At 38.0% G+C, this 26333-nt stretch overlaps 1 protein-coding gene across 1 annotated transcript in view; it reads left to right on the top strand.

Moving 5' to 3' along the window:
• The window catches only part of COL25A1 (collagen type XXV alpha 1 chain), a 440472-nt gene that overhangs the window by 369572 nt on the left and 44567 nt on the right, over positions 1 to 26333 (top strand). Inside the window, exons 18-23 of the mRNA XM_016209473.2 lie at positions 4725 to 4769; positions 17038 to 17100; positions 20985 to 21053; positions 21815 to 21859; positions 23544 to 23588; positions 24524 to 24601. Of these exons, the coding sequence (XP_016064959.1) occupies positions 4725 to 4769; positions 17038 to 17100; positions 20985 to 21053; positions 21815 to 21859; positions 23544 to 23588; positions 24524 to 24601 (345 nt within the window). The remainder of the gene's footprint in view (positions 1 to 4724; positions 4770 to 17037; positions 17101 to 20984; positions 21054 to 21814; positions 21860 to 23543; positions 23589 to 24523; positions 24602 to 26333) is intronic.

Below are 26333 nucleotides of genomic sequence, written 5' to 3' on the forward strand. Positions count from 1 at the left end.
TGACGTAGTTTTCGTGCTCTGCATGCCGAGTGTTGTTGATAGTGCTGTGTTTTCAAAGGGGTGATGCTGACCGTAACAAAAGTGAAAACACTCTGTCTGTGTCGAAGGATGCCTAATGAACTCCAGTCCGCATGTGCTGAGCTGTTCGGGACAGACAAACACCAGTCGGGTTGGAATGCAGCAGCTCACCTTGCATGTTTAAAGATACTCTGCATGTTTCTGTCTTTCATGAGAAGAAATGAGTATTTACAAAATGGTCTCAATAGGGAAGGATGGACAGTTCTTTTAAAATTATATTTCTTTTCCTTTCATTTCAAATACTACCCTACTGGTGATTTTTATGTGAACAATATTCTGTGCGGTGAATGTTATATTATACAAGGAGGTTTGTTCATGAACTGAAATTTAATTACAGACACTAGCCAAACCGCTTTAACCAATCTATAGATATGGACACAAGTTTATTTTTATCATTTATGCTTCACTTCAGTGATGAATGAGAGGACATGCAGTGGGTGTGTTTAGATCCATAGTCTCATTTATGTCTGAGGCAGGAAACAACTGTTAGCAGTTTATCGTTGCAGCATCTGGCTATCAATGCCCAGTGCAGTCAGATTTGAGATAATAGATGTATTGTAGCTAACAAGTAAATGTGAATTCCCCATTAGGTTAAATCTCTGAAGATCATGACTCTGCCTTTGTCTAGCAGTAGCTGATGTTGTAGAAAAAAATAAAAGACATGGATAGAATCATAGAATTTACCTCATTAGTGTAAAGAGAAAGAGAATCAATTCCCTTGTAGTAGTTTGAAACCATAAAACATGATAAAATAATGTTCCCACATTCTTGAAGTCATTGAGAGGATTGTTGCTTTGTTTTAAACACTTGGGATTAAAGTCATTTTTGAGGTCTTTCACATTCTCTAAATGTTTCTGTAATTTAAAAATAGATCTTCCACTCGACGCTAAGACTCTAAGAGTAATGATTCATCAAGCCCAGTTTCAGGCAAAGTTGAGACTTTTCCAAGGAGTCCAGCAGAACTCTGAAGATGTTGCTATTCAATGCCTAAGATTTCCTACTGATTCTTTACTTGAGAATTTGAAATTAGTGATGTCATCCTAACAGAGATCCATGATCTGCTTTGGTTTGAAAAAAGCAACTAATTTTCTCAGATGATCTAATTTTAGGTCCCTAGGTAAAAATTAAAGGCTAAATTTAAGCTGCTTTTCAATTCTATGATATGCTAAAAGAAATGCCTGCAACTGTTAAGGTCTTTATTTTTTAGTTTTTTGTCTTCAGTTTTTTATTTTTTTATTTTTTTCCTTCTTATTGAATTTACTGGGAAGACACTGGTTAACAAAATTATACAGGTTTCAGGTGCACAATTCTACAACGCATCATCTGTCCACTGTATTGTGTGTTCACCACCCTGAGTCAAGTTTCCTTCCATTACCATTTAACCCCACTATACCCTCCTCCACCTCCCCCCACTCCCACTCGGCAATCACCACACTGTTGCTTAAGTCCATGAGTTTTTTCTCTTTTGCTCAATCCCTCAACACCCCTGCCAGCCCCCACCCCCAGAGCTAGTTCCACTGTTTTCAGATTAGAAGATCAAAATTGATTTTCAATTGCTTAACAAAACATTGCCTTATCATGATTATTTAGAAATACACTTTAGATTCATTTCTGGACATTTTTGTAGGTTTGTGTCTGGGAACATTGCATTTCTTTTGTGTTTCATTAAACACAATTATATTGAGAGAAGTTTACAACCAGTCTGAATGAACATGTGCCCTGTAATGAGCAGCATCTTTTTCATTAATATTTAGGCCAGATTAGCCTCTACCCTTTGACGCAATCTCACTTTCCCACAATATTTATGACTTCCTTTGTCTAATATTTGGATTTGGTAATATTTACCCCAACACTGACTTAAAAGGAGAGTATTTTCATGCTTGCTTGCTTACTTAGATTAGAAAATGACAAACAGAAGTGACTACAAAATTAATTCAAGAGATCTTTCATGGCACTTTTCACTCCATTGTAGAACTGTGCTGTGTGTTCATTGGCACTTATGCTCTTGCATGAGGACATTCCCAGAAAAGCAGAAGATGTAAAGCCCATTAATTAGTTTCCACTGTCTGGTATTTCTCAGTATGAAAGTTTGTTCTTTAGAGTGTGTGACTGACACATGAGTTAGAGTGTGTGTGTATGTTTGTAAAGTGTGTAGATATTATTTCACCACATAATTATTTCCTTCCTAACTTCTCCACATCTTTTTAAAAAATATTTTAAATTTTAAAATATTTTAAAATTTAAAAAATTTTTAATTTTAAAGGGGTAAAAATACTTGATCTCCCATTGGAAGGGACCTCACAGTTGAACTCTATGTAGAAGGACCAAGCACTGTCACAGTGACATAGGGTGAAAACTGAGTACCGACTTTGATAGTAGACAGAGGCCTCCTATAATGGAGGGTAAAGGGTGAAATGGAAAGGAAAGAAGTATAATGTACTTGTGTAAAGTTTAATCTACTTGGACAAGTATTCTTCCAATGGAATAACAAACTAATTCTTAATTATGACCCAGATCTCACCTTGGGCTATGTATGCCCAAGAACTCAACTCGGAGAAGCTCCTGAACCAAGGAGTAGGCAAGAATGGAGGAATTCACTGAATTACTCTCTCTTAATTGGAAGATAAGCCTTCATGGTATATAGAAATTTTATATAGAAAGAAATATCTTCCAAAGGAGATGTTCCACAAAGGATAACATTAAATATTTTATAATCTTTTATTATGTCAACTTTTAAGTAAACATAAATTTGAAAGTCATATTTATAAAAATACAAAACTATGAAATATTAATTCCTGAAACATTTGTTCATTAATAAGGACATTTATAACCTCTATACATATATAATACACATATAATGTAGGGACAACTAAATGTCAGAGTCTCTGTGAATACTCAATCTACATTATAAAATATTCCATAATGTCTTATACATCTTTCTCATTGTTAGAAAATATGGGTGTGTGTCTATATATGCATGTGTATACAAATATCTTTCTTCAAATTAGTCATATGATCTTTTTAATTTGGCCAGAGGGAAGGGTATGGTGAGAACTCCAGCTGGGAAACAGTGTCACAACTTACACATTTTCACACACTTTTCAAATAGGATGTCCTGAGTTTTAGGGGACTTTTTCCAAAACAATACAAAACTATACATTTATCACCAATATGTTTACTTTTTTGGGTTGTATACTTTTTTTAAAAGTAAAAGAGAATCTTCAGTAAAATATTGATACAAGCCCTTTTTACTAAATCTTCCTAAATTTATTGATTGAAAGGGAAAGAGGGAAGCAAGAAAAAAATCAAATGTAGAATGTTGTATCTGTATGAAGTTTAATTTCCTCGGACAAGTATTATTTGAATGAAATATCAAATTCTTGGTAATCATCCTTTCTTCTCTGGCTTAATCTCATCTTAGTGTTATTGTTCACAATGCAAACTTTCATTTACAGTTTCATACATAATAGCTTTTCTTTTGCATTCCTGAAGCAACTTTGACCTAAATCATCAGGAAAGTCACGGTCCCTTCTATGTCTAACTGTACAGCTTAATAAATAGTATCTAAAGTCATGTAGTGATAATACTAGAACAAGTTATGACTCTTCATAACTTGATATTAAAAAATGAAATGTCTGGTTGTTCGTAGCATCTTTTCTTTGAAATGAAGGCTGTTAAAGCATTTAGATGAAAAGAAATGCCTCCCTCTACCACTTTGTTGGTTTGATGCTCCTATCTCTTTGTGTAGTTGTCTTCCCATCTTGAAAATGTGTGTAACCCTTTTACCTTCAAATGTTACTTCCACAAATAGTCACCTCAGCCTACCACAGGATGGACTTTCATTTTCTCCAGCAATTCCATTATGCTTCTTTAGTGGAATTCCGGAGATTTTCTAAGCAATGTAACCTCTTGTCACTATACTTTGTACTTAAAATAATGTAGACCATTCTGTGAAAACGAGAAGGTTTATCATGACTCCAGTGTGCTCACCCCAAATCTACCACTTAATCTCAGACCTGTATTCAGGAACAGCTGCATGGTACCATTAGCCCTAAATTGCTAGGCAGGGTTACCCAGACTCAACAATTGTCAGAAATATGGGCTGGAGCTAAGTATAATATTAACCATGCATTTATCTTCTCATCATTCAGGAATGGAAAAGAAATCTTTCTGTACTTTTAAGTGAGCACGACTTTTAATGTATAGTGTTTTGATGTAACCATCTGTTCATACAGCCAACTCTTGATTATCTGAGGTAAGAGAGCACTGGATGCGGAGGCGTGACTCAGATGCACCCATAACCCTCATTTCATCAAAGGGCTCCAGCCTCCCCAGTAAAGCATTGGCCAGGAAGTAATAAAACGTGGGAGCTCATTCTCCCTCGACTCCTCTTTCTTGCCTTCTGGTAGAGATGCCAATGGGCAGTGAACTGGCAGGAAAAGGGAAGGTCCTGAAAAATCTGCAAAATGGTCAACCAATTTCTGAATCAAGAGTTGACTGAACTGTATCATCTCACCGAACCTCTTGAAACGAGGCAGGAGACGTGTAGATGACAAGTATTCAGCGAGGTCATTTGCCATGCTTTTCCCCAGAGCCTGTGACGGAGTGAATACTGTTCTGTAATGTTGTGTGATTTTCCTGTGTAGGGTGAACCAGGGCTTCCTGGGCTTCCTGGACTCCCGGGGATAAAGGTAAATACCGCACTGACAGTCTCAGCTTCATAGAACTGTAATTGTGAGAGTCACAAAAATTGTAGGAAGATGGGGGGAATGAAAGCTAAGAATATAGTGCTGTTCTTTAAATACTCACCTTCTCAACCAATTACATTTTTGAATTAAAAATTAAGCACAGGCATTTTTTAAGTTTTCCATTGCTCTCTGGACTGTATATTCTGCTATGTAACCTAATATGCCCCTTAATGAAATAAATGTAAAAGCCACTTTATTTGAAGTCATAGGAATTCTCTAAAGCCTAGAATGTCTAACTTCACATTTAGCTTTATTCTTAAGATCTTATCAGGTTTTTACCAGAATTAGAGTCTTCACATCCCCATAAATCTAATGTTTAGGCAGCTGTTCTTATGATTCACTCATTATAATAATCCCTCTGAAATGTTTTGTGCTTCTACTTCCTGTCAATAATTCTCACTGAAAAGTATAAATCATTTTACTAAACTATTTTGACCCAATATACTATTCCCATAAACTTTTTAGGTATCTTTTGAAATAATTGCTTAAAACTTAGTTTAAAACATTGTTTTGCATACTTTTAAACCATCTAAAAATGTTAAGAAATATTTTTTAATTGTTTAAAATTTTTTACATGGCAGCTGAGTAGGCTTAAAAGTTCTACTGCCTTAGCTGTAGTTACTCCTTTAAAATCAGATTTTTTTTTTTAAAGCTCTTTTTTAAATTCCAGAACTGTTGGATAGGTTAGCACAATGCAAGTAGATTTTTTCTTACCCTGTTCTCACCTTACAGAGTTTGGAATTCATCTGTAGTATGTGTTAGGCCATTCTAAAATTAATATTCCTCATTTCAGTGTGAGGGTTGTGCGTAATGTTTCATGAAGGTTCTACTTGAAGTGTGTTACATGAAATGATATGATTTTAGAATAAATATGTCAAATTATTGAGTTCCCAGACATCAATGGTATCAGAAATTTTGGTTCTGCCTTTTGTTTGATGGCTCCAGATTAGTTTATAGAAGTTCAGATATGTGTTTTTCATATATGATTAATCCTTGGCTTCTTCAGTGGAAAACTATGGCAATAGTTTACTAAAAAGCCAGTTATTTCCTTATCATTTCATATTTAGCAGAAAGAACTTAATAAATTAATATGTTATTTCATATTATAGGGTTAATTTATGGTAGTTCCTTAGTAATTCCCACATTTACAAAAAGGAGCTTTTCAAAGATGATTGGAACATCATAGATTTTTTTAAACAAATTTAAGAAAGTCATAGTCAGCATTAATTATAAAGAACCTTGTAGCGTTATAAATAAGAAGAAGGCACTTAAAAGGAGCACATTTTGGAAGGACTCGGGCGGGGCTTACTGCAGCACTTGCCTGCGGATTAGAAGGGCTGTGCGGCCAACGCCAGGTCCGCGGCAGGAGCCTCAGGGCTGCACTGAAATAGTTGTCGCTTCTCCTGAGTAAGGCACTTTCTTGTTGAGAGAGTGGCTAGGGTGAAGCTTTTGAGGGCTTTTTCTTTCTAAAACAAACAATTTCAATTACTACTGTTTATTATCATTATCTTTTCGTTATTTTTTGTTTTAAAATATCTCAGGTCATTTCTCCAGTCATCTGTGGACTAATCTGAATGTTTCCACCTTTTTCAAGTTGGGAAAGATGTTGGTGATTTGCCACCTCTAGTAAATGCTTTTGTTCCTAAGGGTCATAGGCAACTGCCAAACAAATTCTACCGAGATCATATAGCTGATATTTGCCTTTGTTTTTCTGATGTTGACTAGTGATGATAGCGACAAAAGCCTTCTTTGTATAATTACCAAGTACTGTTGGGTAACTATCTAATAGTTTATTTAAATCACAGATTCTGGTTTTGGGTGAATAAGCTTTGTCTTCTCGGGTTGTGAGTGACATGCTTTCCTTATAATGTAATAGATTCTCAGTATAAATAAGTTATTTTGTAAAGGAGACAATTTAAGAACACATCATAGTCATTAGTACTCATTGAATATTCATAAATATAGAGTTAAAAGTTTGTCATTTTAATGATATAGCTTCATCAAGTTGAGATGTTGTTATTCCTTGAGTATCCCTGCTTTTATTAGGTAGCTCACCACAGGAGTGTTCATCATGATTTCATAGTTTGAAAGATGGCAATGTTTAAAAGATGAAACCGCCATGTGTGCATTTCAAAAGCGTGGTAGCAAGAGCATTGGCCACAGCCTCCCTAGGCCCGTGTGTGTTTGTGCTTTGGAAAGACTTCCTGTCACTGTTCATCCCCGTATCTGCTGGTGCCACGGAGAGCGTGCAGATGCCATCCGTTAGTTCCAAGACGTTGAGGAAACCAGCCGTGACATACCAGGGACGCTTTGATTTGCCACCTGTTGCACTCGGGGAATGGTTGGAAACTTAATGAGCATCCAAATGCCTTCCACACAGCTCTCAGGAAATGAGCAAAGTGCCTAAATACAGACAGCAGACTCATCTATCTGTCACCTCAGAGTCCCACTCAGAGAAAAGCGCTAATACCTTAGGCATATATAAGAAAAGTCACTAAGAACAGGCATCACTTAATTTCAAATTACTCTTCAGCTTCCTGTGCAAGTATTGGAAAGTCCTCTCACCATGTGGAAGACATTTGGAATTCCTCTTTCATGCATTCATGGTTCATATAGTGTCAAGATGTTCAACTGGGAAAATTAAATTATGCACAATGTACCATGCAGACATTGATCTTCTGGAGTAAGATTTGAGCTCAGAATATTATTTTTATAAACAAGCCTGCAAATATCTTTTTCATGGGCAGAAACTTGCAACTAGCTTTTCTGATATCACATAAAAGAGTAAGATTCAAAGTTCCTATTTGTAAAAAAAATCGTTCTCTCCAAAGTTATTTTGAAAATGTAAATACATTACTTAGCCTTTTATATGACCCTAGCAATTAAGGATCAAGAGCCCTGGCTGCAGAACCAGCTCACCAGTGTGCAGATCTGGTCTTGCCCCCTCGCCAGTTCAAGAATCTCTATCCTCACGTTTCCTTATAAAATGAGAGTCACCATTGTACATAATTCAGAGGGTTGTTGTGAGGATTAAATGAATTAATATATGTGTAGCTCCTAAAATATTGCCATATATTAAAAGCTATATAAATTTTAGCTGTTGTTATTTCTTCCCCTTGGAACAGCTCAGAATATTGGAAGCGCTAGTTACATACCTGTTCTATATAGTCTTTCCTCATGTGAGTAATTTTAACCTAAAGAACATAAAGCCATTTATACTCTACAGGTTAATAGATGTGAATTCTGAAACTTCTTTGCAGTGATAGGCGAATGTTACCTTTAAGAGGAGTAAGATAACCTGCTTTCTCTCCATGGCATCATACTACTAACTCTTTGCCTATCACCCAAGTCTATTCCAGAACAAAGGGTTGAGGGGACACAGTGTTCTGGGCATAAGACATGGTACTGTCCAAGTTCTCATTCCTGATGCTGTTCACATGAAAAACAAAAGGAAAACTGATCAAATTAATGAAGAAATTCTCTAGACCTCAGTAATGGTGTTGCCTAGCCCAAGACATTTTTTACAAATACTGATTTTTCAATGCTTGCTTTTCTCCTTTCAATATAGACCACCAGTTTATTTCATATTCAGAAAATAAATTGAAAAAATTTATACAGTACAGTGAAATTAATACAGTAGGGAGACATAATATAGTAAAAATTACATCAAGTCATTTAGATGGCAAAGAAATTTTTATAGTATTTTCCCTCAAAGCTTGATGTTTGCTCTGGCTTCCTCATTAGTGAAAATTTGACATTTAGATCAGGAACTTGAGGATCGGGAGGTTATGGGACAGTAACTCTTTATACCTCATTATATGAAATCATCTTTGACACTAAATCATACAAAGACTAACTTTACAGGTGGTGGGAACATTTACTTTGGCATCCTTAGGATTAAGTGTAGTGTTCAGTAAGCTAATAGAAACCTAAGTTTTAAATCGCTAGAGATGAAGTTCCTTCCTCAGAACATCAAATCACATTTTAAAAATAGCAGAGGAAAGTTTTTGGAAGTAACATAGGATATGAAATGAATTCCTAAAAAAAAAAAAAAAAAGGAAGAAATACCAGCTAAATGGATGACATTGTTATTGTTACTTATAATTATTTCCTGCTTGCACCAAGTGTGTCTGAGCAGTTGAATAATTTAAGAGTCCAATTAGGAAACTCATACAACCAGAAATCAGAGATTTTTTTAGCAGCCAGAATAAAGCCTCCAATAAATACACCAAATGTGCTTTCATGATGTAATTCTGTTAAGAGGAAAAAAATCAGAAAGGTATGTTTTCTAGGGTTTAAATAAACCTGCTATGGTAGTTCATTTTCATCGTAGCCACCAAGATGTTTTAATTTATACTCAAATTTGATCCTTAAGGGAAATAAGTGTTTTTGGGACAGGCTCTACTTTCTCATTTTCTTCCCCCTCAATAATTTTACAAATCAATCATTACCAAAACTGGCTGCCTGGAGGTTCTTATTACAACAAATGCCCTTGCTGTAATCCTCAAAAGCAGGTATCATGCTGACTTGAATTCTAATTAGCCTTTAAGCAAGGAGAATATTGTATGGCTAATGCGTTCAGTGTCAAGACACATTAATCAAAATTATTGGTGATGCTTTTAGCACCCATGCAAATCAACACATATTTTTTGAGCCCTGTTGTACTGTTTTGGGGGGCAATGAAAATTGGATCTACTTGGGGGTAATAAATATCATGGAAAACATGACTTGGTTTAAGCTGGAATATTAGAGGGGATTTTTAGACAGGTTAAAAAAATGGTATCTTTTACTCCTTTAATTGATAATGACTTATAAAAATAAAACAAATGGTAATAAATGAAAAACCAGAGATTTTTCTGTGGGCAAGAGCTAATCAGTTAGGACTTTCTCTCTACCCTTCTATTTAGCAGATGTTGAGTTCTGGAAGTTAATAGGGAAACACCTGGTTTGCCTTTTCTGTACGAATGAAGCTGTCTCTTCCTTTGTTACCTTGACTAATAATCCCATTTCTATATTTGTTGACTCTTCTCACTGAATGAAGGACAGACATCCTTTATGTAAATTTGACAAAATAGTGCTAGGTGAACTGTACCAATAGCCATTTAAAAGATAAAGTAAGGTCATCTGAAATACTTTCTTACTATGTATCAAATGTGGGTCTGGAGAAAAATCAGTCCAGATTTTTGATGGTCGTTGTTAGAGTTTCCGAAAGGTCAAGTGCTTAAGGCATTTCCTTGCCTTCACTGGCCCTTTTGTAATATAGAAGGCCAGGTTTTGTTGCCCTCTTGGTTTGTAAAGATGGTCATTGTTTGCGTTGTTTTAGGGTTTTTAATTTTGTTTTGGGGTTGTTTCTTTACTGGCCAGAATGCTCGGAATTTAAGCTATCTCAGTTGGCTGTTTGAATTTTTTTAAAAAAGAAAGTAATAGCAAATGAGTTGAGCAAAAGTGACTTCAGTCAAAATCTTATTTTTGTGGTATCTTCATGTTATCTTACAGAGTGAATAGATCCCACCGATTATACCTAAATCTTCTGGTAGTTTACTTCACATGTCTGTACATATTGCCAATTTATGAAAGAAAGGAGAGAGAAAGCACCCGTGCTCTCTAATACTGACACTCTAATCAATAAGGATCTTTTTGTTTGGTGAAAAAACAGGACAATTTTTTCAAATATAGAACATATTAGTTACTGTGACTTAGATTCATTGAGCTTCATACTATAAGGTGAAAGTTGTTGCTGCCGAAGCGGTTAGCTATAGCTGGAAAGATCAATGTGAAGAGATTAGGCCTCCAAAACTGGTCATGTGAAGACCCACCTTTGATCTCAGCTAGAGCCGAAATCATGAGGCCTGGTTCTGCATCTTCGCGCGCCCCGGCCGTTGAAAGCTGTCATTCGAAGCCCCAGCACGGTGGGATTTTCAGCGGGGCCAGCTTGCGGCTGCTGCCCCCCCCGGCAGTTTCCTCCTAGGCCTGTGCTGCGCTGCATCGGGATTCACAGCACCCCCCACCAACCTCAATCCCAGCTCAGTCCCCAAAACGGCACCTTTGCCACCCGCCCAGCGCAGGGAAATGTGTTACAGTCTTGGTATTGAAACCTGCGTTATTTAACTCATGGGTGGTGAGCGAATTAATTAACATTAAGAATAAACAAAGGACAAAGCTCATGAAGAAATCAGATGCAATATCCAGGGCAAGGCCAGAAAATGAACCCAAATGTCTTCAGTTCGGAGGCAATGCTGCATCGGTGCCGTATTGTAACTCCACTAACAGAGCTGAGATCTCTGTTTCTCTGACAACCATTTAATCACTGGTCAGCATGTGGCTTGGGGAGCAAAATATGGCGCCAGCTATTAATTGTTTTAGTGATTAACATTTTGGATTGTCTTAAGGGTTCTGATAAATAGTGTTGTATATATTTTATTTCCAGGTGTTGGTTAAATCATAGCTCTGTGTTTACTGTAAGAGTTAAATATGATATTGTGTATTTTCTTTCTGTGTGTCCCAAGGAGAGATCTAGTTGGACGTTTGTAGAACCAGTGAAAACAAAGAAAACAACAGATTAAACCTGGATTCAATGGTTACAGCCAGGATAGAGGCCTAGAAGATTCTGACACCCCCATTCCTCCCCATTCCTCCTTGCCCCCCCGTCTCCCTCCATCGTGTTCCTGCCCCCTCCATTCCTTCATTCTCCCCCTCCTCGCTTCCTTTTTATTTTTCCCTCCCCCTGATTAGCTGCTTTGCCAGCAATTACATTTTAAGGTCTGTCAGTTGGTTGCCTTCACTCTCAATTCCCTTCCTCATGCAATCAGCGGCACCAACATGGGTAGAATCCCAGCGGACATTGCTCTCAACAATAACAAAAGGAAAGACCTAAAATGCTGCCTCCCTTGAGATGGTGAGTGAATAGAGAGATGCAGGACAATTTTGGATATATGAAATGATAGATAAAATATACATGAAACTTGAGAGAAAACCCGATTAAAGCGTCTCTGAAGTAATCAGGACTCTTCTTAACTGATTGCTGCGCTATCCACTGGTGCCCTGGTGTTCACCACAAACCAGTGTTGAAGGCCTTTGCCTTCCCCCCATTCTTCTTAGGCATATTTTGTTGTCGTTAAAAACAAAACAAAGCACTAACACATCGTAAAAGGAAAAGATTAATATTGTTTCGGAAATTGTCATATTTTACTGTTTTCACTTTCATCATAAAGCTATTTTACTTTCTGTCTACCTGCGTGAATCCACGTTTCCCTGATTGTGGTGGCCTGTCCCTGCCCTTTTCAAAAAGGATCTCTGCCTTCTGTTTCCCATGCTATTCCTAAAGGGACTCTTTGAAATTATAATTAGGGTTTTCTAATTCAGGTAATTGCCTTGTAAAAAAATCAAAAGAAAAAAAAAAGCCCTCTAGATTTAGTTGTTTCTTCATTAAAAGTAATGCAAGAGCTCGATTTCATTACCATGCCCATTTTCTCTATCGCATCTCGCTCCCACCTGTCTACTTAGGCAGATACGTATGAATAATTTCCAATTTAGCAGTCTCCAGTTTCCCACTGACTAAATGAGATTAGATACGTAAAAACAGGTCTGAGAATCATTTTATAGTCCAATATAAATAGTTATTTCTGTTTATTGCCCTGGAAACTTACATAGCCTCATTTTTGTGTAGTCTGCTTTACTCCAAAGATGATTTCCCCAAAGTGTTTTGTGTTTGAGTCATATTTCAGCTGCTTTCCTCTGCCTTCTACTGATCCAGTCTCCTTCCTCTCTTTTGGTTAATTGGCATTGTGACTGTAGGAGAATAACCACTTGCTTTTTTTTATCACATTAAAATATTTATAGAACTGTAGCTTGTCATAACCTCTCTACTAGACATTTTAGGAGATTCTGTAACCTTTAAACTCTACATAAGTCCTTGTCAAAGTGGCAAGGTTTTTTTTCAGGATTAGATTTATGTAGGGAAATTCAATAGATCTGACCATTTTCTTCTTTCTGTTCCTTACAAGATGAAAACTCGTTCATAGGAAACCCGTCACAGCTCTACCTTACCCACTTTTGGTTTTGAAATCCTAAATGCTCTAACAGATGGATATTATGTCATAAAGCGATATCTTCACATAAGAAAATTTAGGGTTACTTCTTGAAAGAAGTTGAAGAGGTATTAGCCCCATTCAGGTTGTAAAGAAACAAGCAGTCACCTTGTATATTACCAATTAGTTGAGGAGGCATAATACTTCTATTACTATTCCTACTAATAATATGATAGCTAAAATGTTTGAGCCAATAGATAAAGGCAATAATAATAACAAACATTTATTGTTCACTTACTTGATTCTAGAGACAGTGCTAAGTGCTTTGCTTGCATTATCTTATAAGTCTTAATGAAGCCACCCATAATGGTGCCAGAATCTTCCATTATTTGGCAGGTCAAGATTCCAGCTTGCAAAGCCAGGCTTTAACTCAGTTCTGTACATTTGTACCAACAGTTCTCAAACGCTTTTGTCTCAAACCCCTTTACACACTTACAAATTAGGACTGAGAGAGTTTATGTAGGTTATATCTATTGATATTTCTGTACTAGAAATTAAAACCCAGAAATGTTAAAAACTGATTATGTATTAATTAAATAACATGTTTTGTGAAAGATGACTGAATCTTTGAAAAAAGGAAGAAAAGTGACATTGCTATTTTTTTGTTTTTTGCAAATCTCTTTACTGTCTGGCTTAATAGGAAATGGCTGGATTCTCATATCTGCTTCTGCTTCTATCTGTTGCAATTTGTTGTTTTGGTTGAAACATAAAGGGAAACCAGCCTTATACAGATATGTAATTGTACAAGGGAAGATTATTTTAATAAATCCTTTTCATAAAATGATGGGTATTCTTCTTGGATACTATCCTAAACTCTGCAGGTGGCAGTTTTTAAAGGTTAGGGAACACGTGGAATCTGAAACCTATCAATGAACTTTTCCTACTCTGTACACTAACAAGGGTAAGTGAAAAGGCTCTGCTATAAGCTTAGGAAGGTAAGAAACAGTCCAACTAGCTCAATCAGGACCATGAGGAGACATAATTATGCCTTATTTACTTCAATAATTGTCTTTCAAGCCTGAGACAAAGAAGAGGCCAATGATTATTTCCTTCCCATAGAGAGGATGGACTCTTGTCTCTAAAGTTACCAAGAGCTCTGGAATTAAATAAACCTAAGTCTGTGATCCTAAAGTTAAGTATGCTATTTTCCCCTTGAATAAATGGAAATAAATAAGCATATAAATCTAGTAGATGCTTTCTTAAATTTTTCCTCTGACCATTCTGTTTAAGGGAAATTTTTACATTTACTCAGGAGAATTTAATATATGTTCTATTTTCAAAAAATGAAGAAAAACCATTTTTGCCTGGCTACCTAGATCACAAAGCCTTATTTGTTTATTTGTGAAATATGAGACTGCATGCTTCATCTTTTTATAAACTAAACACTAACATGAATAAGAAATACATTTTTGCAGCATTTGCCTTTTCTCTTTTATTATTATGCTTTAATAGTTCTTCTACTTGCTTTGCTAAACAGTGAGATCATTTTATTTCTACTTGAAGATATGCAAGAGTCTTGTCTACATCTAAACTTTCAACCTATTAACTTGCATTATGTTTCCATGCCAGTAAGTCATTGCTAATGATTCACATTGACTTTAATACAACTTTTTGTCTTGAGGGTGGAGAGGGAATATTTATATATTTATACATATAATTTTATTGGGAGAAATATCTTACTTATAAATAAATGTATTCCTTATGGGGGTTTTTTTGTTTTGTTTAAAATAACAAGTTAAACTCTTTTACAAGAAGTAGAATAGTCATCATGATTTCTCTGAATATAGTTGATTTTCATTTTAGACCATTAAGAGATCTACCCAAAATCATTTGTTCAGATTCTTCTTTCTAATATGTGTAAGGGTATGGTGATAGGTAGAATACAGTTATAGAAATTTCACAAAAAATAAACCTAGAGCATTAGATCCCCTCCACCTTGTTTCTGTCTTAAACCAGTACCATGGGCATCAGAGCCATCGATAAATCTGTTTGAGTTACATGTCAATATGATACATTTGTGGTGGTGATATCAGTTTGTGCTCACCCAATACCCACTTTTATATAGTGTATTTTAAAAACTCATCTCCAAGTACCGAAAAACAAATGTTGAAATATCACTACCTTAGAAAAAAAATCAAAGGCATCAACATTAGCAACTGCTCCAGAAATAATCCAGTGGGGGCAAACTAAAACTAAAACAAAACCACAGGGAATATGGGAACTGATCCATTACACTTTTTGCTTTAAAACTTCATTATAGATTTTAGGAAATTAGACTCCCTTACATTTGAGCTCACATTTTTTAAAAGAAAATAAAACTTCATGGACATTCAAGAAAATATAAACACTGGTCTCAGGTGTTTCCTGACACCAAGTATGTGGTGTCTTTTCCAACACTGATTATCCAACTCTGATTCTCTGACACCAACTGTGTGTCTTACAACTCAATCCTGTTGTGACACTAACTACTCAGAGTTAGCATCAGGCTCTACAGGTTTAAGGGCTCAGTCCCAAAAGACTGCCCTCACTTTAGATGTGAATCACAGGAACTGGGTCCCCTGGTTACCTGCACTTCTATGTGACTTAACTACAAATTTAAGGGTACTCACAACCACCCACTCCTACCCTGCCTCCAGTATGATAATTTGCTAAAACAACTCAGAGAACTCAAGAAAATGCCATACTTACTATTACAGTTTATTATAAAAGATAGAAATGGAAGCCAAACAAAGAGGTACCTCGGGTGAGGTCAGGAGGGTCTCGAGCACAAGAGCCGCTGTCCCCCTGGAGTTGGGGTGCATCATCCTGCCAGCATGTGGAAGTGTTCACCAGCTTGAAAGTTCTCCAGTCCCCTTTGTTGAGGGGTTTTTGGAGGTTCCATTGTAGGCATGATGGATTAAGTTATTGGCCATTGGTGATTGAACTCAGTCTCCAGCCTTTCTGCCCTCTCTGGAGATGGTGAGAGGAAGGGAAAGGCTGAAAGTTTCCACTTTCTTATCACAGCCCCATCCTGAAGCTATCAAGGGGCCCACCAAGAGTCACTTTAGTAGCATGAAGTCGGGTATGTTTGAAAGGGGCTTGTTAACAATAACAAAAGATGCTCCCATTACTCTTATCACTCAGGAAATTCAAAGAGTTTTAGGAGCTCTGTGCAAGGAACTAGGAAGAAGACCAAATATATTTTTTATTATACCACAACTGGGTTTCCTCCAAGTGGAGAAGAGGTTATGGAAGTAGGGCAAGGAGAGATGTTTTTTCTTCCCTGCTGAACATTCCTGAATCTCTTTCCTAGCTACATGTAACTTTCAGGTATCTATTGCTGCATATCATAATTACACCCCCCTGCCCCCCAAACTGGAGTGCCTTTGAACAACAAACAATTATCTCACATTTTTGGAGAAACAGAAATTTGTGCATAGCTCAGCTGGGTGCCTCTGGATCACTGTCTCCCACGAGGATGCAGTGAAGCTGTCAGACAGGGCTGTGGTTTCACCTGAGTGGAGCATCTGCTCCCAAGCTCTCACATGTGGTTGTTGGCTGGCCTCGGACCTTACCATATGGACCTCTCCACGGGACTGTTCACAGTATGGCAGCTTGCTTTCCCCAAAGCACGTGATCCAAGTGAACAAGAAAGGGCCCCCGAGATGGAAGCCACAGCCTTTTTATAACTTAGAAGTAACATCCCATTACTTCTGCCAAATTCTGTTCATTAGATATGAGTGGTTAAATCCAGTCTGTACTCAGCAGAGGGCATACACAGAAGCACCAGGAGGCGGGATCATTCATGCCTATCATAGAAGCTGCCTACCAAAGTTGCCCAAATATAATCAAGTAACTGAATTTGGTAAATGGTAAGAAGCACTGGACAACAGATGAGAAAGAAAAGTATAAAGACATTTATCTAGTTGGTTTTCCAATTTTACTTTCTAGAGTTTCTCCAAAGCTTTGCTCAAAGTATTCTCATTGATCAAAAGCTATTCAGATTGATTTTATAGTCAGTAGCTGGATCTCAGCAAGAAAGCTGGATGCGATCAAAGGAGTAAAATCCCAGTAGAAGGAAGTCAGTTTAACTTTACTGACTTACTGTCAAGTGATAATGATCTCATACGCCCATCTTTTTAAAGGGTGAACCAGGTTTCATTGGTCCTCAAGGAGAGCCAGGCTTACCAGGGTTACCAGGAACAAAGGTGAGTGGAGTCTTTTCCCTTCCTTCCTTTCTGAATTTTTCTGTCATATACTTTTAGTTCATTATGTTGAAAGAAATGTGGGGTAACTTTACTATTTCGGTGACCCTATAGATTTACCTAATAAAGAACTAAAGCAGCCTCTCAGCCATTCTAACACTTCTAATGGGGACCCCATACTAAATAGAGCAATAGGAAGTTAATTTTAGAAAGTCTTAGGCAAGACCACAGAAGGGTGGAATATATTAGTTCCCCAAATTGCCCCTAAATTGATGTGATATTATTAGCTTCCTGGACATATGGGAAAGTGGGGGGATTCTGAGGAGGAGAGATAGAACTCATTAACTCCTGTTCCTTTATCACCGATTTTAGGACATACTTGTAAATCAAACATTATTATTATTCCCACATCACTCCCTGGATTTCAAGGAGTACTGATGTCATAGAGATTCCTAAGTGCCTCATCCCAAAAGGATCCATCCTGAATGACGTTTGCAGAAAGATCCTATAATGAAAACCATCTCATGGTCTTCCACTTGGCAACCCTAGAGAGGGCTCTAAAAGCACAATCTATAGGCCGCCAAATAAAAAGTTATGTTGCTGCAGATACAGTCAGGCCTGTAGTTCTCTTTTTATCTACCCACATAGACATAAAAAGGTGCAGCTCTGAGGATGGAACTTTACTCATGACAGATTCATGAATCAAAGGAGGGGCAAAATTAGATCAAACTACATTTTTTGATTTTTAACCCTGGGCCATCTTTGCCTCCATGTATTGCATTCTCCAGAAATAAACCAGGCTGATTTCCAGATGCTGGAGAAATGCGTTCGTGGTCTGTTCTGACAGAGGTGCCCTCATTCCCACTGCTCAAGAGAAAATAACTCTAATCCTAGTAAATGGAAACTGTGGATGGCCCAAGGGAGGGCTCAGTTGAATTTATGCAAAATTACTGTTTTTTCAAGCAATTTCTTTTTCACATAATGAGCTGTCAGGCTTATTAACAAAATATGAGGAATGCCTGTTTTAGCCTGAACAGATTCACACAGAAACACACTTTCTGGAATAGAGAGAGAGAGCAAGAGGATACTGGGCATTCTGTGTTCATATAAGAACCAGTGTTTTTGTTCAGGCTTGCAGCCTCAGAGAAGGAGGGCAGCCTCGCTACAGGCACAGACAAGGAAACCTGGTCAGTGCCTCCGAGAGCCAGGCAGGAGCTAACCTCTAAATGTTTGGTTTGCTAAACAAGGGAAAATAGAAGAAGCATGGGAACAGAGAGTGGAGTTTAGGCCTAAATATCTCTTCTTTAGTTTACTGATGTCAAACTATTCCACAGCTTCAAAAAAAATCCAGAGATAGAGGCATAAAATCAACATTATTTTCTGTTCATGAAACACCCAGCCTGATTTTACAGATCAGATACTTTTATAACAGGTACTATGCTGAACCTCACTCAAAGTGAAGACTGCACTGCACCTGTTTTGTATTTCCACCAGAAGGGGTGTAGATAGGATATTCATTTCATTAACAATAGTGTGAGGTTTGGTTTTTCAGCTAAACTGCCTATCTTACATGAATTTGATACCATAATGGAAGAGTCATGATTATTTAAAAGTCTCTTCCAGCCAAACACTAGTTTTTTTTCCAGTTGTATAGGTAATCTGGATTTGTACCACTCAATTCAGATTAAAAACATAAACTAATACTGTGCTTTTCCCCCCAACACAGTGAAGAGAAATCATAATGAAGGAAGGCATATAATGGCATTTAAAAATCTGTTTACAAATTGCTGAATCCTCAGAGTCTACCTCAGTCCTGGGGGAGACCTAAAGCAGTCTAAAGAAATGGGGTGTTATTCCCAATAACTTAGAATACTTTGAGTAATACTGTCTATTCATTAATTCAACAATTTTTTTTTTGCCAGGCTTTTTTTTAGTATTTGAGAATGAAAAGTAAATGCCACAAAAATAGTCTCTGCTTTCCTGAAGCTTACCTTCTAGTGTGTGTGTGTGTGGGGGGGGGGGGGATGGAAGTAAACAAATAATATAATTTCAGAAAGTGATAAGTAACTAATTAGGGGCATTGTGATTTTTTAAAAAAAGTGGTTCTAGGTAAAGATATACTGACTCCACTCCTATGGTATATTACAGATAAATGGCTTTCTAAGATTTCTGTTTTTCCCTAAAATGAGCTTATAGTTACTACTTTAGAATTCTTCTGTAAAATAGTAAGAGAAACACCAAATATGCTACTTTCTTAAAATTCCATATATCAGCAGAAGTGCTTCAGTCTCTAATCCCTGGAAAAGCCCTCGGAGCATCTTTTCCATTTCCTGCATCCCTCAAGCCCCCTGCCTTCCTTCCACCTTCTCCACTGTCCCACTCTCTTTGGTTGGTGCAGAGCAACCTACTGAGTCTTCTCTCATCCTTGCCCTGCTCTCTCCCACCTCCCCTGCCCAACCATAAAGGCTTCCCAGAGAGGGAATGATACGGAATTTAAAGCCCTGCATCACCCATCACGGATCCAATTCTATTTTCTTTTCCTTTCCAAGACCAATCAGATCCTCCAGTGAGGAGGATGCCTCTCTCACCCATAAGCACGGTAGCACCAGACTGAATTCAAACCTGTTTGACTATTGAAATTCTGCCCATCATGCAGGAAGCTGGACAGCCTGCTGTGTGCAGAGTAGACGACAGCACTGTCTTCCTGGAGGGTGATCTGGCAAACTTCTAAAATGTTCATACTTCTTGACACAACAATTCCCCAACTACAGATTTATTTTAAGAAAATGACCAGAGATGTTCAAAGGATTACATACAAAAATATTTATACAGAAGTTGAAGATTGAGCCCAATCAGTTTTAAATTACAGCTCTTCCTTATAAAAGCTTTGTGACTTTGAAAAAGTTACTTAACCCCTCTGAGCTTCAGTTGCCTCATCTGTAGACTGTGAGTACTAACACCTTTCTCATCTGTCCTGAGGATTAAATAGGATAATGGATGTAAAGTGTTTTGTGCAGTTCCTGCACTCAATAGCACAGTGGTAAACAGCAATAATTATAAAATACAACCTACTTATCCTTCAGAAAATGTCTCAAGTGTCGCCTTCAAGGAGCCAGTCTGGACCATTGAAAACCCCATGGGGTTTCTTTTCTCTGGCTTTCAATTACTCCTTAATTCTTAACTGTTTTATTATGTGGGTCTTGTCTGTCTAACTAGACCACTAGGGTCCTTGGGGGCAGTGACAATGTTCATACCTCACAGAGCTATGAAGAGAGTAAGAGCTGTAACGCCTATATGTTTTGTACCATGCTGAGCACTTTACATTTATAAGTTATGAGATCAGTGCTATGATTTTCTATATTTTACAGAGGAAGCTGAGGCTTTTGGAACTTAGCTAGCTTGCCCCAAAACACAGAACTGATAAATAATAGAGCCAGGGTTAAGACCTAGGATGTGGGATTACAAGTAGCCTGGCCTTTATAGTGACAAGTTAGGCCATTACAAAGCCTTAACCGCTTTGCCATGCTTCATCCCAACAGTACTGAGAAAGTGGCTGAAGAATGAAAACTATATCTATTTGTGTTTTGAGGTATCATGATGGCCCTCATCAAGTACCTTTAAAGGCCTTCCATTTACCAACATAGGCATTTACCAGTGCACTTCCTTATCTATCAAATGAAAATGATAATACAATTGACTGAGCAATAATTTTATTAAGTGAGATAATTCATGTTGAGATTAATACAGTGTTGGGTACGTGATAAATAAATAGCAACTCTCTGCTTTCTTTAATTTTATTCAATTTACTTATTAATCTACAGGGACCAGCTGGGAAGGGGGAGAGGGAGAGGAGGGCTGCCATTTACCGATTTTGCAATTTGTGACAGGGTGAACGAGGGGAGGCAGGGCCTCCTGGAAGAGGGGAGCGAGGAGAGCCTGGAACCCCTGGACCAAAGGTCAGTTATTTTTACATTGGAAAATACCATTCTTTGGTTTGGAAATGTGCGCCCCTTGCTTTAGAACATGAAACTAAATTTTAAAAATTCCTCACCAGGTATTAATAATTTATTGAAATGTACACCAATTGGTTCTTTTCAAAAGGAATTTTACAATTTAACTTCCCCAGTTCTCTGTCTTTTCTCTGAACAACTTTCATCACACATCCAAATGTCAAGGGGGAGGTGCTGTCATTAACACATTTTCACTCAGTGGGTATTGAAACTCATGAGGACGTGTTGATATGTGTTATGTTTAGCTTCGATGGTAACTTACTGATAACACCTTGAAAATATTAGCGCTAAGGATTTATTTGACTGTTCAATCTTTATTCCTCTGAACTTCTGCAAACTAATATGGTAACACTTTATTTTAATAACCCATCCTAGAGACACAGGAAATTATTTACTCTTTGATGAGAGGGAAATTTGAGCAAACACTGTTGAGACTGATGAGAATCATTCACAGAGCTTGCCCCAGCCCTGGCGGGAGGGGGGTCTTCAGCTGCGGTGGGGTGGAGCTTGGCAGGGAGACCGGGGCGTGAACCAGGGACACTGTGACGATACTGTCGTTTACTGTTTTAATAGCCAGCATTACACGGAGCCATATAGTATGGCAGTTAAAATAAAGTGTTTCCATTTTTATGTCACTGACAATTTCTTTTTCCTGTTCTCACCTCCTCTGTCTCTCTCTTTTTTCTCACCATATTCTCCTGTGACAGGGGAAACAAGGTGAATCAGGAGCTAGAGGCCCAAAGGGGTCAAAGGTCAGTAACCGGGCAATGGTTTTCATATAACAGGAGGCCTTCAAGAGCTGTGCTTTTTGCCTCTTCCACAGAGAATCGTGTTTTAAATTAAACTCTTCCACACACTGGGGTGGCAATAATTTCATCCCTATGATGAGATCTCAAAGCCGTCGGTTTGTTTCACCTCGTTTGTTTTTGTGTGCCCCTGTGCTTCAGACTGTTCTTTAAGGGACGTTGTATTTCCTGTTTCATAATAGTTTCTTTGGGAAAAAATTAAGTGCTGTACTTAGTTTAACTTACGTATGGTATAATCTTAGTTTTCATTTACTGGCTATCTTTGTGGTACATGTTCAAATTACACTTTGCGTTTTTTAAATCCTCACCCGAGGATATGTTTAGAGAGAGAGAGAGAAACATCCATCAGTTGCCTCCTGTTGTGCCCTGACAAGGGATCAAACCTGCAGCCTACATATGTGCCCTGATGGGTAATCAAACCCACAACCCCAACCAACTGAGCCATCTGGCCAGGGCTACTTTGCTTTTAAGTCGGTTGACTCCCTTCATTGCATTAAAATTTTACCACCAATTGAAATTCTTTCCTTTACCATGTTCTTTATAATATTTGCAATTAACTATACACTGTTAGTAGAGTCTAAAATGCTATTAGCTAATAACATGGAAAATGGGTACAAAATAAAGAAAACAGCAGAAATTATTCTCCATTTATATAGCAAATTTAATTATTCTGGGTCAATGTAGATGGATAAAAATTATAATCCCTTTTCCTGCTTCTCTTCATTGGTCCTTTCCCAATTTATAGGAATATCTAGAAAGACATATCAAAATGCTTTGCATTCCATTTAGAAAAAGTCTCTATAAATTTAAGGCTGGTTTAAAGAACCTTCAAATCTGTACAGGTTCAAATCTCTTCTCCAATGTTTCTGTTTAGACTTCTGAGAATTTTGAGTGTTCTCAGAGTGGTGTGTGTGCAGTTTGAGGCTTGGACTATTTCTTATGGACTATTTCTCTCCAGGTTGGGTAATAACACCTTAAATGGAACTTCAGAGGTTTTTTCATATAACTTTTTAAAAGAGAGAGAGCTGGGTTTGCCCTGCCCCTGACCTTCAGCCCTGCCCACAGTCCCAGCCAGCTGCTGTCCACTTCAGCACCTTCTGAGTGTTAAAATGCCTGTAGCTACAGGGACATGTTTCCTTAAATCCCCATCATCAGAGGAGGGCCTAGCTGGTGACCTTTCCTTTCTGATTCTCCCTAGAAAGAGCTCTTCATTCCTTTCCTGTCTCAATTATTTACACATTACTTCTCAAAGGAAAGACAATCAAAGTGGTTGGCTCTTTTCCCTTTGCCCCAAATCTTTTCATATAAAGGCAAGAACATGTCTCAGTCTCAGACGTAAAAGCATACTCTGGTTGTCATGGAAACCACTTGCTTTGCTTTTGAAGATCCCTAGTGAGAGAGCTAACATCTATATTGTTGTTACAGGATACTCTGTTATCTGAAAGGGGAATTTTAATTCACTTAGAAGCATTTGCCATGTGGGAGGTTATTGTTCTAGTTGTAACTTTCTACTTCAGAAGTTGTGTTAAGGGTGATGCTATATAGTCCTAAGTACTTCCTTAGATCTGAGATATTTCTAGACTGTTGGCCCAACTACTAATTTAGTTTCTTCTTTTTTCACTGGTGAAAGGGTGACCGTGGAGACAAAGGAGACTCTGGAACCCTGGGACCAAGGGTGAGTGTGTCTTTCATCCCAGCCTTTGCCCCACCCTCCAAGCCCAAACTTAAAGTATGTGTCTGTGTGGCTTTTCATGAGCCACCTGGACTCATAATACCCAATAACAGCACTGGAGGTAGACGACTATAATTATTCCCAATTCCTCTTCTTTCCTATTATTTTTAATTTCAGTCACCAGTAGCAATGAGTGTGTAGATTCTAACACATAAAATCAGCTCAAGAGAAGGTCTAAAGAACTCTCTCTACTTTCCCTCTGCTGAACGAGCAATAGCAAGCCCATAGTCATCCAGCTAGTAGATTTCCATTTCTCATTTAACCCAATTATTAGGAAAGCAATCACCCATATTTTCAAAGCCTTTTGTTAAAACACAGGCAGGGAATTATACATGACTAATGGCAATTCAGTGGCAGAGCTAATGAGTAGGATAGAAGTCTAGAAAATATATGTCTTCTCCTTCACGTTCCCTCTTTGGTTTTATTTTAATAGAACTCTTCCCTGTTGGGAAAACCATGCATTTCCTAAAAACAGTGTCCTATCTCCTTAGAGAATGAGGTCCCAATCTTTGAGTTGTAGAGAACTAGAAAAGGTTAGGGGTGGCTTTAATAAATGTGGATAAAACCAATGAATGTTTGCAAGTCGAATCAGATGAGCCTACATTTTATAGTTTTCAGAGAACAGTTTCAGAGGTTGAATCATACCTCTTTTTTAATTCAGATTTCATATCTTTAACATGCCACAGACAAGGAAGTTAGAAATGGTTCGCATCCTTTGAAATAAGGACATGTCTATGTATTTATTCTAAAGTTCGGTTGTGCCCTAGTGGGGAATTGATGGTCAAAGAGCTGCAAGTTTCTATTTCTATTCTTGCCCTAGTACCCCGTATATCCTAGCCTCACCCACATGATTTCCTGTTGGTTGGTTTTTTTCATAGGGTCCACCTGGTCAAAAGGGGGATCAAGGAGCCACCGAGATCATAGACTATAATGGCAACCTCCATGAAGCCTTGCAGGCAAGTGACTGCTCCCCGCCCTGACACAGACAGTGACGCTGATGAGCACCATGTAATATGTGTGAATATCAGCTTCCATGCCCCTGGGATCCCAGAGGGCTCCACCGTTCAAAGCACACCCTCTCCCTATTCTGAACCCACCCCCCACTTCCGACCCGTTTATCTTCTTCATTTCCTACCACGCTTCAATTTTTCAAACTGTTCTTTCCACCTTCAGATATGCTTGAGTCTTACCTGGTTGAAACCTTGTGTTCGTTTCACCAATCTTTGCCTCCTTGCTTGAAAAGCAAGCCTAGCAAAGCAGTGAAGAGCCCTGTGGTTCTGGAGTTGAAGCTGCCAGGGTTCAACTTTGAACTCTGTCTTACTAAATGCATGACAAGCTCATTTACTTCTCCATGCCTCAGTTTTCTCTAAGGAAAGTTGTCGTATCTGCCTCCTATAGTTGTTGTGAGCTGTAAATAGCTAAATGCCTGGCACATGACAAGTCCTCGGTGGGTGTTTCTTATTACTGCTACCATTCAATTCTTTTTCTCTCATTAAGTGAAAACCATAGACTGCGTGGCTTGTCTCCATCTGCTATTCCCCCTTTTCATGCTTAGACTCCTGCATTCCAGCCTGTGTCATCAGGCTGCTGTAACTTCTCCTGCAAAGGTCACTAATAACCTCTAGGTCAAGCACATTGTACTTATCACCCTTGACTTTTCTGTGACATTTATACTAAAAAAACCTTCCTCTTTTGAAACTTTTTCTTCCTGGTTTCTCTGATCCTCTACTCTTATTTCTTCCACTTTTCTTCTTTGATGGGTCTACTCTATTTTTGTATTTCCAGTTTCTCTGTCCACTCCCTAATTTTTGGTATCCTCAAGTCTCTGGTCTTTTCTTGGTACATCGCCCCAAATCCTTCTGTGTTATGGCTGCTCCCAAACCGTTCATTGCCGTGTCTGATCTGCATGTGCCTCCAGCTCTCTAGGAATATTTCCTCCATGGATGCACCATTGATTATAGACTTCCACCAAGACACAGTTAAACTGGTTACCTTTCCCACCTACCAAGCGATTCCCTTTCTTAACTAACCAGTTCCTGATAATGATATCATAAGCCTTTGAATTTCTTAAAAAACTTTAGAGTTATTTTTAAACTATTCTTAGTCCTTCATCCATTATGTCTCACTAGATGCTACTGTTTCCTGTTTTTAAACTGTCTCTTGAGGTTGCCCCTATCCTATCCATTCCCAACTAGGTCCACATCCTGTATATTTCAGGCCTAACACTGCAGCAAGCCCTCAGCCAATTCCTCTGCCCTCGTGCCTCCTTGCTGTTCTGATCCATCCTGTACATCACTCCAAGGCTAATTTTCCTAATTTTTACCATTTTGATGTCTTCAATCTTCTCAGAAACTTCAATGGACCTCCTCGCCTACTCTGTCAAGCTCAAACTGCTCCATCTGACTTTTAAGGCTCTATAATCTTGTCTTTCCTGTAAAGAATTTTCTATTTCTCCGGAACACATTTTCATCAGAAGTGGTCCTATTGATCATATCCATAAAAATCCCCCTCTTTTTGTCTGGCTCATCCCATTCTGCTTTCCTTTCTTTCCTCCATCTAAATCCTTTCCAACAGTCCACTGCCACCACCCAGATGAGTTCCTCCCTTTAATCCCTTTAAACATTAGCAGTCAGGGCCCAGTAGTTTAACATTTAATTATTCTTAAATCACATAAATTATTTTAGTCTT

The sequence above is a fragment of the Miniopterus natalensis genome, chromosome 1 (genome assembly GCF_054644295.1).
Source record: "Miniopterus natalensis isolate mMinNat1 chromosome 1, mMinNat1.hap1, whole genome shotgun sequence".
NCBI lineage: Eukaryota > Metazoa > Chordata > Mammalia > Chiroptera > Miniopteridae > Miniopterus > Miniopterus natalensis.